We start from the raw sequence: 14,172 nt of genomic DNA, 5'->3' as shown, positions 1-14,172 counted from the left end.
GACTGCTGGGGCTGTCCAGAACAGCTACCGCCCATTATCTTTGATTGCTATTCAGGCAGTAGCAGACCAGAAAATGTAGATAGGTTGAATGAAACTCTCTTTGTTTTTAATACTTAGGCAGAATTTTCTAGTTTTCATCAAGCTGTAAAATTGAGGATAGTCTTTTTCTAAACACAAATTTTTCTTTGTTCACAATTGGTTTCTGAGAGCTTTGTCTGTATGATATGTAAATGTTTTCAAATGAAAAATGTTAAAAATTGCGAAGGCAAACTCCCAGAAAATCAGCCTGTGAATATTGCCTGTGACAGCTTAATTTGGCCCTTCTGCATTTACCAAACTACATATGTCGTCATTCTCTCCCCACAGGACTTTTGCACCAGTGAATTTACAAAATACATAGTAGTCACTGAACAAGTAATTTATTTAGGATATCTTCATCTTCTGTCAACAGGCCTCATGCTTTGTTTTCGGCACATAGTTCAGACTTTGAACAGAATACAGAACTGTTAATTTCCCCATGCTGTGCTGCTCATGCTGTATTAATTCTTTATAAATGTTGATGTCTTTTCACATGCTTCTGAAGAAATGTGGTTCAGATAACACAGCTAGAGTTCACTGACAATTTTGAGAAGCCTAAGACTTGGTACAGCTCTTTGTCTTTGACAACATTGCTTACGTATTTAGAACAGAGTTCTCTTTCTTGTGGTTGGAATTATCTGATGCGTACGGCCATCAGTTTACATTCTGCCTCTCAGTGTGCTGAAGGCCATGCTCATACTCAAATGACCATGCATTTTCTAGGTTACTTAAATTTTAGTTTACCCTGTATCTTGTAGGAATGGACTCTATGGAAATTGTAATAGCTTTACATGAGAAACCATTATCTTATCTTTCTATAGTTCTTCTTCTGCTTTACTGCATGTTTTGCAGTCTCCTCACCAGTAAGACTGGTTCACTAAACATACCTCTGCATGCAACAACCTCCATGACTGCATCATCATTTTTTTATGCAGTGTCCTGTGAAGAAAATTTTTTATTTAAATGAGTTAGAAAAGACACATGCACAGGAGGGTCAGCTGAAGCTGACACTTAGCTTGAGTATTTCTAAGTTTTCATGAGTTAGCAGTGTCTCATTTTTTTTTTGTTAAAAACTTAAGACCATGTGTACATGGAAATATAACAGAGAAAGGATTTTCTTTCAAAAATAGATATGTATTTTAGTAGGAGAGGCTGTTAATAATAATAATAAAAAAAAGGCTAGATCTTGCTTTGTAAATAATGAATTCAGTGAAAATAGGGTTTTTCTTTTTTTTTAGTGCTTGCAAAATTTAACTTCAAGTTAGCAAGTAAATTCTGCCTCTCGCCCTCACCCCAATTTAGCACCTACTGGAATAGAAGATGTGAGATCAACTCAAAGCGGAAAGAAGGGTTGTCCTCAGTCTGAAGCCAGGATCACGTTATTTTCTTTTTTTTTTTTCAAGCTGGACTTAATCGTAGCTGTGTAGAACAGTCTAGGTTCCTAGAGACCTCCAGAGGTTTTCTAAGTACAGCCTCTGTGGTAACCAGTCTAATTAGATCATGTGGCATAGGGCTATGTCCAGCTGAGTCTTAAACATCTTTAGTGCTGGAGATCTTGCAGCCTTGTTGGGGAACTTCTTGCAGTATTTGTCCACCCTTGTGGTTTAAATAAATAAATAAAGCCATATATCTCTTCAGTGTTTCCTATTTTCAGACTTGTGCCTATTGCTTCTTACCCTATCTTTGTGTACCTTCTAGAAGTCTGGCTTGGTTTTCTCTGTATCTTCCCACCATGTAGTTGTAGATAGCAGTAATGTTTCCCCTTAGCCTTAGTATAAAGGAAGTAACATTTTTGCAATATTTTGATTCAGCCACAAAATACAGTATGTTTTCTTCAGCTTTTGGAGACCTATTGTACTGTAAAACTTCCGAGAGCTTTTCAGTGGCATTTGATATTTGAAGTATTCTTTACGTTACCTTACAACTGACTAGAGGTTTTTTATGCCTTTTTTTTTTTTTTTTTTTTTTTTTTTTTCCCTTTAATGAATAGATCAATGCCTCTGACTCCTGGACCACATATTCTAGTATTCTAACACAGTTTGTTCTTGTCAGTGTATCTTTTCTCTTACAATATCTCTCTCCCTGACAAGGCTGGGCTTCTTGTAAGGTGGTAGATTGGGTCAAAACCTGTTGAGAGCAGCACAGCACTTAGAAGCAGGAATGTTAATGTTATGCTTTGGTGGTAGAATATAATGTTGATTAAAGGTGTGATGTCTCTAGAATTAGGCATAGTCAGAACTTTATTTATTTTGAACTCCCTTTATGCTGGAGATGAGCTGAGTTAATTGGAGCAGCAGTGCCTTGGTCAAGTAGTGGCTGCAGAGTCATCTTAATTATAAAATACCTATTCCTAAATAGAAATGCATGCAGATGCATAGACTTTAGAGGACTTGGTGTCTACTAAATCAGTCCTTCAGCAGAGAATATGATCTTAGCTATTGATACAATTAGCTGTTGTAATCATTTATAGTCATCTTTCCAACAGGAATTTTGTATCATTGATGAGGAAGAGATTATTAAAGTGAATAATACAGCCATATGCTGTATTATTCAGTTCAGTTGCTAAATGAGTTGTATACTAGCTTCTTCTGCTTTAGCTTTACATCCCCCTCCACCCAAAAATCAATCATTTGATATTTGCCCTTTAAATTTTATAACTCCTTAATTTTAAATTTCTATTGTAATAACTCTTAATAAATGTCATAGTTGTGAATAAAAAGTGCTACTTTTGTAAGAAAAGAATTAGTTCTAATTTGCATTTGCTACCTCTGTTCTTCTATCTCACCTATGAGCTTGCAATCCATAAGCTAACTTTTGTGAATGGTTAAAAGGGAATTTTTTTAATCCTGAATTAGAGGTTAATTTCTGATGTAGCTGCTTAACAGGAGATGTGGTGGTGTAGAAATCAGGCAGGATGGAGCGAGCTTAATTCAGGCTTATGGTATCATGGAAATGCAAGCAGTGTCTTCCTTAATCTGTGTCAGACATAGATGTTTGACAGAGAAGATGACGTTTTCCTATTCTTTGAGCTATAGATAAATTGAGATATTCTACTAACTCCTGAGGTGGTGATAGGTGACAGGGCACATAAGAAGGCACTGGAATATAAGTACAGAACAAGAGGAGAAGGCTTGTGCTAGGACAACAGGCAATAGTACTTAACTTTTAGCAGTTTTAGGTGGATAGACTTTTCAGCATTTACAGCATAGGAAGAACAGAAGTCTGTGGACTGTTGAGCATAAAAATAGAAAATATGTAAACTTAACTAATATGAAATGGGACGTTGTGCAACATTTTAATTTTATTTGACGGAACAATATGTAAACATCCTTTAAAAACAATTCAGGAGAAGGCAAGAAAAGCTGTTGTCACCTACATACAGATGTTTTCTATTTTTTTAGTATAAATAAGGACATTTAAATGATGGGTTTTTATTTTTTGGAAGTAGTTGTATGAATCAAAACAATTATTAAATATTACAGAAACAGCCCTCTGTTATGTCATGTCATGAACAGGTTAGTTTGCTTGAAAATTGTTTGTACAAAAGTAGTACAAAAATAAATTCTTGTACTACTTGTAAAAACAAAACAAAATTAGAATTGGTAGAAGCTAAGTGATTTAGAGCTAGTAAAAAAAGTACTTTTTCAGAGAAAACATGAGTGAAATAGAAGTTCTTTTTCTTACTGAACATTTTCAAAACACAGAATCTTCTTAAGCAGCCCTAGTAAAGAAGCCAGTGTCTCCTGTGCATCAATGTGAGAGTAGTAAAATGAAATACTGTCTAAGAATACAGTAAATCATCTTGTGTTGTTGCACTAACAGTTTGGGTCTAAACTCTCATTAGCTTGTCTGCAGTGAGAGAAAACAAGTAAAATGGGGAAAGGACATATGAGAGGAGCTTTTTACTAGTAGTATGTTAACCTTCCATTGTTGAAGTACATCCTTTAGCTAATTTCAGACCCATTTAAAAGGGTCTATTTGGTCATTAGTAACCAGTGGATAAGAGCAGAAAGCCTAAGTGAATAAAGCCATAAATACCAAACTCCTTGGGATAACAGCCCGTAAAACTGTCAAAAAGCATTGCCTGAGTAACAAAAGATAGCTTCTGGTAACAAGAAGTGTCAGCCCTGTAGACACTAATCCATAATCATATATACAAAGCATATTTTTAGTTCTTTGTAAAAAGCAAGTATTTTTTGTTAATAATGTTCACTCTTACATTAAAAGCAGCTGTTTCTCCTCTGTGGATACTGTTATTCCAGACTTCTCAGAACATAAAAAGCTAAGTTTAATTTCCCGTAGTTAAGACTTTTTAAAATTATGCTAGTCTCTGTTTCTTGGATAAATTTTCAGATAGGGCAGTTAAAGAAAATAATATAAATGTTTTCAAGGTGGTATTAAGAACTTTTTAAAAGGATATGGAGGTCTGTGTTTCACTGGGTTTCCTAGTGTGGCTTTTCAAAATAATTTTGCTAAAGCAGAGTAAAATCTTATCAGGAAGGTATAACTTTGTATATGTTCACACTTTTTTTCTTCTAGTGATCCAATCTCATAATCAGTTGATGCTGAGAGCAAATTTTTGAGGATCTTTCAAAAAGGTCTGATATATTATTGTAAGAATTCCATTTAGTACTCACAGGGGTTTTGCTCATTGTTTGGCTGGAGGTTTTTTGCACAGGGTTGGTTCACATGTAAGCAAGTTGTTATAGCCTTTAGTCAAGAGTTGCTTTTTTTTTTTGATTGTTGTCTGTGAGAAGTGGAATTAGTGTTCATTTGAGTAGAGCAGATGTTAAAGATTTTTTTTCCTCAGACATCCTCAGAAAAAAATTGAAGCATTGTTTTGTCCAAATAGGCATTTTTCCATTGTGAAAAAAGGGTGGTAATAGGCTGTAAATCTGCCTTCTTATTATGGAAGGCAACAATAGATTGATTTATGGAGACAAGGCAACTTTTGGGCAAGCTATCTCTGAACTTTACAGTGGCTGGTTATTGGTGCTCTTACTTTTGTCAAGCATTTAGCAGCAGCTTAATCACAAGGGAAAATGGATAGCCAGGGAGAGTCAGGAAATTTCTGTTAGCCTGGATAACAGTAAAGCATTTGTATAAAGTGTAAATATTAAGCAGATTTTCTTGTTAATAGTAGATTTTAGGTTGTTACTCCCTACCCCAATTTTCACTATCCCTTCTGAGTAGACAATTTTTCTCATTTTATGTTCCCTATTAGCATTTCCTGTAACTGTGTTCAAGATTCATTCTTTATCTCACATACATGTTTGTGTGCATGTTCATACCAGTGCACTTTAAGCCACCAAGCTTCAGAAACTGTGAAAAGTGTTTGGAGATAAATGTGCAATATAGCTGTAGGAGGCAGAACTTTTCAGGAGAAACCTCGAAATGCATAAGCACAATGAGAAAAAAGATACAGAATTGTATTTAGATAAAATAGTAGGGCTTTCTTATTGGCTCTATCAACTTTCATAGAGAAATGTGTACTTTCTGAGTAACAGTGAAAAATCAATGTATAGAACTGTTTAGTAAGTACTATAAATTGATTTTAAGAATTCTATTTTAAAAATTTCAAAACTGGTATGTAGAATAATTTCCCTGCATAAATGCAATGTTTTCAGTTCAATCACTGTTGTGTAGGGCCTGAGTATATACAGAAAGTGTTGTAACGTGGGGAAATCCAGTAAGAACAGAAAAATACTTTAAATTCATTCCTTAAAACTTATTCTTGAAGTAAGAAGAAAGAAAAATTAAAGGGATTTTGTGGCATTTAGTTTGGTCTACTCAGGTCTTTCCCTCTTTGATTCTACTGAATTAGGATTAATTAGGAAAATACTGCAGCTAGTTTAAGACAAGACTATGTTATAGCCTTTGGTCCATTTTATATAAAACGTAGTTAGGCACACATCTTGTAGAGCCTTTCGGGCAAGGCATTGATAGCTTTTTGTGTAGTATACTGACTTTGGTGAAATGCTGTGTGTGATGAGTAGGGGTGTGTGTGTGTGTGTGTGTTATGGGCTTCGCAATTTGTCCACTGTTTGTCTCACCATTATATGATACAAAGATCTCTCAATATCTTCTGTTCAGCTTTTTTTTTTTTTTTTTTTTTTTAACAACATGCCTGAGATAATAGCTTTCTCTTAAAATACTGTTTGGGGTGCAAGTACTTATTACAATGCTGTTTGTTTATTTTTTCTTTCTTTAAAGTCTGAACAACCCAGTCCTGCCAGTTCCAGCTCCAGTTCCTGCTCCAGTTTTACACCAGCTCAGAACAGCAAACAACAAGGTACTAACAAAGCAAAAGAAACTGAAAAGGATACATAAAAGAAGGGCTAACAAAAACTAATTGATGCCATCTCATCACCACTTTCCTGCTGCTTTTACAGCCTGAACTAGCTACAATTTTACTTTACACACTTTTCATCAGGTGTTTGTAGATGTGACAAATAAAATGGGTGAAAATGTGTAGCTGAGAAAAAGGCATGAAGGCTGTTAGTTTTCAGGCAGCAAGTATATACCAGTTGCTTAACAGATGCTAGGCCGAAAAGTGCTTCCAGAGACCCAGAAGAGCTTCTATTCCTGAAGCTGTCATTTTGCAGGATTAAGGAGCATGGCACCTGGCCACTATCTGAAGCCCCATTCAGGTTGGCCTGACCATCATGGGGAGTACAAGGATGCCTGTGGACTGCTTCAAAGAACAATGATCTCTAAGTTAGTGGTACTTGGGTCCAGTACCAGTGAATTCTATACGGGTTAGAAGAAACATAGCAAGTTGAAGCTGGGAGTCATTATTACTGGGATGTTTTAAGAGTGTACTGCATTTGTGTTAGAAATATGATGAGAGAGAAAGATGGTTAGACTTTAAATTGACATTGAGCTTACATTTTGGTTTTCTGGCTAGTAACTATGGTCTACTAAGAATTCAGTAATAAAATACAAGTTTCTTCCTCAAGAGCCTGCCGAAGCAGATTTTCTCTAAATCAATTCTATACAAGCTATTAAACTATTTATTCCATAACTTTATAAGACTGTATGACCGGTATGTTCTTAATCAGTTTTCTTTTTTTGTTCTTTAAACCAGGAAGCATTAAAAAACGTGTTTTGACTAATTAAAATTGCATTTATTTTATCCATTTATATTCTCCAAAAATAGTCTTGAAAATATATTGGTAGATCAGATAGATGATTTGGTTTTCAAAAGATCTAAATATGATGTGTGTCCCTCACACTGCCTTCTGGAATTGACTGGCAGTGATTTTCTTCTGTATTCCAACAGCATTGTTCCAGTTGTTGCACCTCTTTAAATTAGGAAAACAAGAGCAGAAGTGGACTATTGTTCATGACTGGCTTCAGGAGTCTGATGAAGGCTGATCAAATCCCTTTCCTGCCCATTTCTGTGCTCATTACTCCTCATTAGTGATGTGAGCTGCCCTTTACAAGCCAAAAGATTTGGACACCTTCTTTTACCTTACTTTGGGAGAAAACTGGGCAATTTATTGTTCTCTTTGGAGCAGACTGGATTCATTCATGTTTTCTGGGCCATATATGAGCATGTCACAGATTGTCTTCCAATTCTGAACCTTGTCAAGAATAGATGGGAGATTTTTGCTCTGACATGGACAACTTTGAAATGCAAGTAGTATATGCTTGTCCATGCTCTTGCCACAATAAATAGCAATTACTGCTTTTATCTTTCAGTTCCCTGTTAACTTAATATACTGCCAAGTGTATGCATTTGTATATAGCATGAGATGAAACACAAGGCATACTGTGGTAGGTATATCACAATCTTATGCCATGGTCAGAACCCATGCTTTATGCTGTAAGTTCCTTGCAAGTGCTCTTTTTCCTTCCCATTCAAAATCTAGCACTCACTCAAGTGTCAGAAACACCACCAAACAAGCTTTTGGTTACCTCTTCATGTATAAGCATTGGGCTAATGTAAGGTTTATCAAGTTCTCTTGCTCTCAGGGCTTACTCCTTGTTTTTTTTTTTTTTTTTTTTTTTTTTGTTGTTTTTTTTGTTTTGTTTGTTTGTTTGTTTTGTTTTGTTTTTTGTTTGTTTGGTTGGGTTTTTTCCTTCCTATTTTCTTGCCAGAAACACCTTGGTTTTGGGCAACACCTAGTTTTTGGTGTCTCTTGAACTACTCTGACCCTTGAAGAGATAACAAATAATATCTCAAACCTTTAAAGGAACTGTCATAGAATTTTTAATTAAATGTCAGTAAGGAATAGAAGATTAACAGTAACATGACTATTAGTACTAGAGAAAAAGACGTAAAAAATAATGCTTTATTGGTCGGTAAGAAAGGCTGATTAAAAAAAAAAGAAAAAAAAGTTAGCTGGATACAAAGTGCCTGTTCAGAGTCTCATACTTGGTCCCATGTTCAATGAACATGTGCCTGAATGACAAGTTATTTGATGCCTATGATGTTGTCAGTGCATCAGGAGTCCATGTTCCTTTTCCTGTAAGACGAATAAGCCAGTTGTCCACTAAAGATGGGGCTATCTGATGGTCCTAGGAGACAGCATGGCAGTATAATGGGATAAAATGACCCTCTGCAATACTTGGAAAAAGGAGCAGGCAAGTGAAAAGGGTTAGCTCAAACTTGGGAAAGAATACTGTATGGGGACCATGAGGAGTGTGTGCTGGTTTTCCTTCTATTTAAAAATAAAAGCAAATCAAGGTCTGATGTTTAGAGTAACTTGCAATCCACTGTCAGAAAAGCTGTCAGGTTTAATATTTTGGTATATGTTGCACGACTGGGTATTCATGTTATACTAAATTTTATTAGAAAATTAATTTTTGTTTGTTTATTTTGCCTTCCACACTACTGTCCTTTGTTCGTTTCATATTTGGTTCATTTCTTGAATTACACTTCCTTTCTTCTATCTTTCATCTGGTCTTTTCTCTCATTCCCTTCCTCCCTATGATTTGTGGGGAGGAGAGGAAAGTATTCTCAAAAGCTGACCTTCCCCTAATATGTAGGGCAAAAAATCTGTGCTGTCAGTGCAGACTGAGAAAGACTAACTGCCTCCTACTTCAGTAGAAGTTTGAGAATGGTTGCCAGTATCTTTGCCCTGTAAGGTAACCTGTCTGTCCTCGTTGTGACTTACAAAGTGTGTCAGGAGATGAGCCTTTCTAAGCTAAAGCTAGCTTTTGTGAATATTATTATGTTCCTTCCTTTTATCTCTTTTCAACTGTGGGCTCCTTCTCCCTGTATTTCCATTTTAATTCTCTTTTCTAACTCTGGACCTCCATTTATTTAGCTCTGTGTGTGTTGTCTTTTGTTCTCTGCACATCCCAACCATCAAGCTGGCCATTAAGAATGTTCTGCAAAAGATCAAAATAGGCAAATTGTTCTTTCATCTCTGTGCTGGTACTGCTGAGGGTGTCCTGTCTCTTCTGCTTCGAAGGGAATTACTTCATTACCACTCCTATTAAAGACAAGGAGGAAGCCATTTTCTGAGAGGCAAGGGTTAGATATTCAGTCAGACTCCAGGTCACCATTTGGAAATAACTGAGCATTGTACGAGACCCAAAAAGGACTAGAAAATGGAGGGCAGATCAGCTGCTGCAGCTTTTGCTGTTTAGCAGTGGTTGTGTGGACAAGAAGCACTATGCAAGTGTCTGGTCCATCAGGAATTTTCCCACCATCTGGGCTTATTCCAAGTCAACTTTAAGGTGTGCAAATGATAGAAGTGATGGAACTATGCCACCTTAACAGAGGTCCTGTGCAGCATGCGTGCTAAGTCCTTTTAAATGCTGACTTTAAAGTCACTGCCCAAAACTAGTCAAAAGGCCTGTGACTTGAGTTGCACTAGATCTGAACTGATCCGTTTAAACCACCATTCTTTCCATGAAGGAAATAATTGCACTTTTAGGAATATGTTCCTGACAGAGATCTAGCTTCTACTCTGGCTATGGCTAGGGATCATAGAATCATAGAATCAGTAAGGTTGGAAGGGACCTCTGGAGATCATCTAGTCCAACCTCCCTGCCCAAGCAGGGTCACCTAGAGTATGTTAGACAGGGTTGCATCCAGGCGGGCCTTGAGTATCTCCAGAGAAGGAGACTCCACAACCTCTCTGGGCAACCTGTGCCAGGGCTCCGTCACTCTCACAGGGAAGAAATTCCCCCTCACGGTCAGGTGGAACTGCCTGTGCTTCAGTTTCTGCCCATTGCCTCTTGTGCTGTCACACGGGACAACTGAAAAGAGTTTGTCCCCGTCCCCTTGACACCCTCCCTTCAGGTACTTGTACACATTGATAAGATCCCCCCTCAGTCTTCTCTTCCCCAGGCTAAAGAGGATGACATTCTTCAACTCCGTTTCCCCGTAAGCAAAGAAGTTGCAAGGTTTCCGTCCCCTTGAAGAACACTCTGAGGCTTGTTTCATCAGCGTTAGTACTTCGAGTTTTCTGCACTGAAAGAATTACAGAACCCTAATCGTAGTTATTGTTTCTGTAGCCATCACTGTTGCTTTTGCCTGTTGCTTTTTATGTTCTCAGTTGTGGTGTACTTCGGAATTAAATGTCCTGTAGTATCATTCTTGCTTTTCTAAGCTGCTTTTGCCCATTCTTCTTTTAAGCAACAGTATTACTTTACCTGTTATGGATAGGTTGAACATGCTGTTTTCTCTGGAACTACCTTTTATAGCAAAATTAATTGAGTAAAATTAAACCAGAATCCTAAGCTGAATTGAATACAGTTTTATGGGCAAGTCAAGCTTCGTATCTTGTATTAATTCAAGAAAAAAGATAGGATGGTATTGTATGGAATTGACACACTAAAAAGTATGAACATCATCAAAATGCTTGCTTGACCTGAAATTGACCTTGAAATAAGGAGAGCAACTAAATCTAAATAGATCAAAACTAGGCAGACAAAGACTGCCTTGGACAAAACAAGTTACAGTCAGAATAATTTATTAGACTTTGGTTTTCAATATGTGGATTAACCTAACAAATGTGCTATTACCAGTAAGGCTCAGTAGATCTTTACTGACATATTACTTGCTTTCCTTTTAGGAAGCAAGAAATGTTAAAACCTGTCAAAGGTTTTTTTTTTTTTTTTTTTTTTTAATCTTCTATTACGAGTATAGAAACACTCAGTTTTTCTAAATTAAAACATACACATGGAATACTTGGCACAAAAATATTTTACGCACTTCAGCTGTTTTCCAAGGGGCCAATCCTGCAAACACTTGACATGTGAGTCACTTCATTGTCATGAGTAAGTCCATTAAAGTTGACAAGAGTTGCTCATGTGAGTAAATGATTTTTGGGTAAGTGCCTGCAGCATAAGACCCCAGTGCATTAGTTTTTTAAAATATATATATTTAAGACTCACCTCCCAGTATGATGTTGGGAGGGTAGTTTTTATCATCTGTGAAGCTGTATAGTTTGTCTTGAACACTGCGTAGTTAGCTTAGTTTGTGTATGTTTTATTGTTTCTGTTGCACAGGTCCATTACGATCTATAATGAAAGATCTGCATTCAGATGATAATGAAGATGAATCAGATGAAGCAGATGAGAACGACAATGATTCTGAGTTGGAGAGACCTGTAAATACATGTGGAGGAAACAGAAGTCGCAGGTGAATGTCTTGTATTGACAAATAGCCCAATGGTCAAGACATTGCACTTCCTAGTAATTAGGTTTTTAAAAAGTACACACATAAAAGTGCCTTTTCTGAGAACTCTGGGAACTAGGCCTTCCCAATGCAAGCTATTTGTGTACTAAACCACATCGTTATTGTGGTGTTATAGTGTGTTTATCTTGCTTAGCTTGGTCTCACACCCTTGTGACTTCAGAAACTAGCTGAGAAGGCAAACTGGAGAAGGAGCTAGAAGAGAAGGCAAAGCAAGCATTGGTCACAGAAATTTCTTTTTTAAATGTTCTGCTTCCTATTTGCAGCCTTAGCAGGGGAATTTCAAAATTCAGCTGTTCTTCAGGCACTTTGAGCTCTCTTTGAGTACTGCTGACAGTTATGGAAAACCTGAAACACAGGTGCTCAAACCTTTCCATAGTAGGTCCTTTATCTGATCCACAGGGTTCTGCTTGTTCTACCTTTGTGAGCGCGTAACACCTGAGTGCCAATGTCAGCAACTGCTTAAGTGGAAAGGTAACAGGAAACTATTAATAAATGTCAGCTGTTCCCCTTATGCACTGTAGCAGCTAGAATCAAAGGAAAAAAGACCAAGAAGACCTGCAGTTTGAGCATTTGGTAAAATGTCAGTGATTGTATAAAGAATGGTTTTAGGATTAACCTGTCTCTGAATATAGGGATTTTGTTTCAGTTTTATAGAAAAAACTTAAGGCTTCTTAAGTTTCTGCTTTCCTTTTATCCTCAGTAACTCTTGTTTGTTTTTTCTTCCAACAAGTAAGTATTCCCTTTTGCTCCTAAGTAAACAGAAGGTGATACTTATAAGGATCTGAGCTTTTGCATATAGCCCCTCTGAGATACTTAATTTTTAAATTGTAACTAGGAAAAATGTTATTTATTATGAAGTTTTTTAAGCTGACTTTTCAGTCAAGCATTTGTCCAAGCAGGAAGTACAGATTCTAGAAAGATTTTTGAAGAGCAAAGAAGTACATTTTTTTTTTTTTAAAAAAAAAAAAAAAAGTTCCTCCCTGCAGATGGCTATGAACAGTGATACAGCCTCCATCCAGGGACTTACGGAAACAGTAGTGTAACTTTCTCACAGTTTAATCATTTCTGTAATGTTAGCTGCTGTTAATTGGACAGTGTAATGTCAACCAAGGCAGCCAATCTTGTTCTCCATGCTACACAGAGCCGTTTCCAGAGTGCAGGTCGTCTCTGATGCCTCTCCACTACTTGAGCAGCACTTTTCCAAGTTACTTTGATTTAATAATGGTTTACTTTAGCAAAGAGTAATTGTTAGTATCCTACCTCAAAATGTGAGCTAGGCTCGCTCCTACAAGCAGCCCTTTGTCTGGAGGTCTAATTTGTTGGCTCTGTTTCTCTATAGGGTTAGTCTAAGTGATGGCAGTGACAGTGACAGTAGTTCAGCTTCTTCATCGCTACATCATGAACCACCACCACCTTTACTGAAAACCAACAACAACCAGGTAAAGTCACAATTCATAAATATAAGCCTGGCATAGGAGTGTGCTTGCACCTGGGGAGCTGGTAAAATATTCTAATTACTTCAGTGTAATTAGCATGGAAACTGATGTTAGAAATTTTTTTTAGGAAGATGGAAGTGTCTCATTAAGTAAATACTGTAACGCAGATTAATGTTATCATCAGTATTTTAAGGAATGTGTCCCTTCTGTTGAATTAGCTTTGAAAGGTAAACATTGTAAACTGGCTTTGGAGCATCAGTTGTGCAATCAATGCACTTTTTTGATTGTATCTGTAGTAGAAACAATTCACATCAATGGGTTCATTCTCAGGAATCTTATTTAAACTCTCTTTTACCCTCACTACCGGTGTTTATGCAGAAGATACAAAATGTTTGCCTTCATTGTCAGAAAGAATATTTGTTCCATATCCAGTAACAGCTAATTTCTGTATTATTTTTAGATAGGAAAATATGGTTGTTCTGTTTTCTAGAAAAAGGAATGTAATAACTTAAAGCTACAAAATAAATTGGGGACAAATGAGAATTAGACTTTAAAAGTTACCTCAGAGCTATATAAAAAATATAGCTCTCTAAATAAAAAAATCAAATGTAAAAGCTGATATTCTTAAAAGAATTCATTTTCGTTATTTTTGAAATACGTAATTAGCCACTTATTGTAAGGAGCCACAACTGACTCCTCGGGTCAGTTAGACCATACACAGAATGGTCATGTAGTTTACTGAAATCAATATGAGAATAAATGGGTGTTTACAGTAGTGATGTGGTTAGAATAGTATCGTAGAATCACAGAATCGGTAAGGTTGGAAAGGACCTCCAGAGATCATCTAGTCCAACCTCCCTGCTCAAAAGGGTCACCTAGAGCATGTTAGACAGGGTTGCGTCCAGGTGGGCCTTGGCTATCTCCAGAGAAGGAGACTCCACAACCTCTCTGGGCAACCTGTGCCAGTGCTCTGTCACTCTTGCAGTGAAGAAATTCCCC

The 14,172-nt window shown here is 36.9% G+C and overlaps 1 protein-coding gene across 4 annotated transcripts in view; it reads left to right on the top strand.

Annotated features, from left to right (window-relative positions):
• Nucleotides 1-14,172, top strand: part of MLLT3 (MLLT3 super elongation complex subunit) — a 143,616-nt gene that overhangs the window by 112,134 nt on the left and 17,310 nt on the right. For all 4 annotated transcript variants that reach the window (XM_062600169.1, XM_062600168.1, XM_062600167.1 and 1 more), the window contains 3 exons: nt 6,292-6,370; nt 11,548-11,680; nt 13,077-13,176. In XM_062600169.1, the coding sequence (XP_062456153.1) occupies nt 6,292-6,370; nt 11,548-11,680; nt 13,077-13,176 (312 nt within the window). The remainder of the gene's footprint in view (nt 1-6,291; nt 6,371-11,547; nt 11,681-13,076; nt 13,177-14,172) is intronic.

Source organism: Rhea pennata, chromosome Z (assembly GCF_028389875.1).
Source record: "Rhea pennata isolate bPtePen1 chromosome Z, bPtePen1.pri, whole genome shotgun sequence".
Classification (NCBI taxonomy): Eukaryota; Metazoa; Chordata; class Aves; order Rheiformes; family Rheidae; genus Rhea; species Rhea pennata.
Note: the sequence above shows the minus strand (reverse complement) of the source record. Positions and strands in the feature narration are given on the sequence as shown.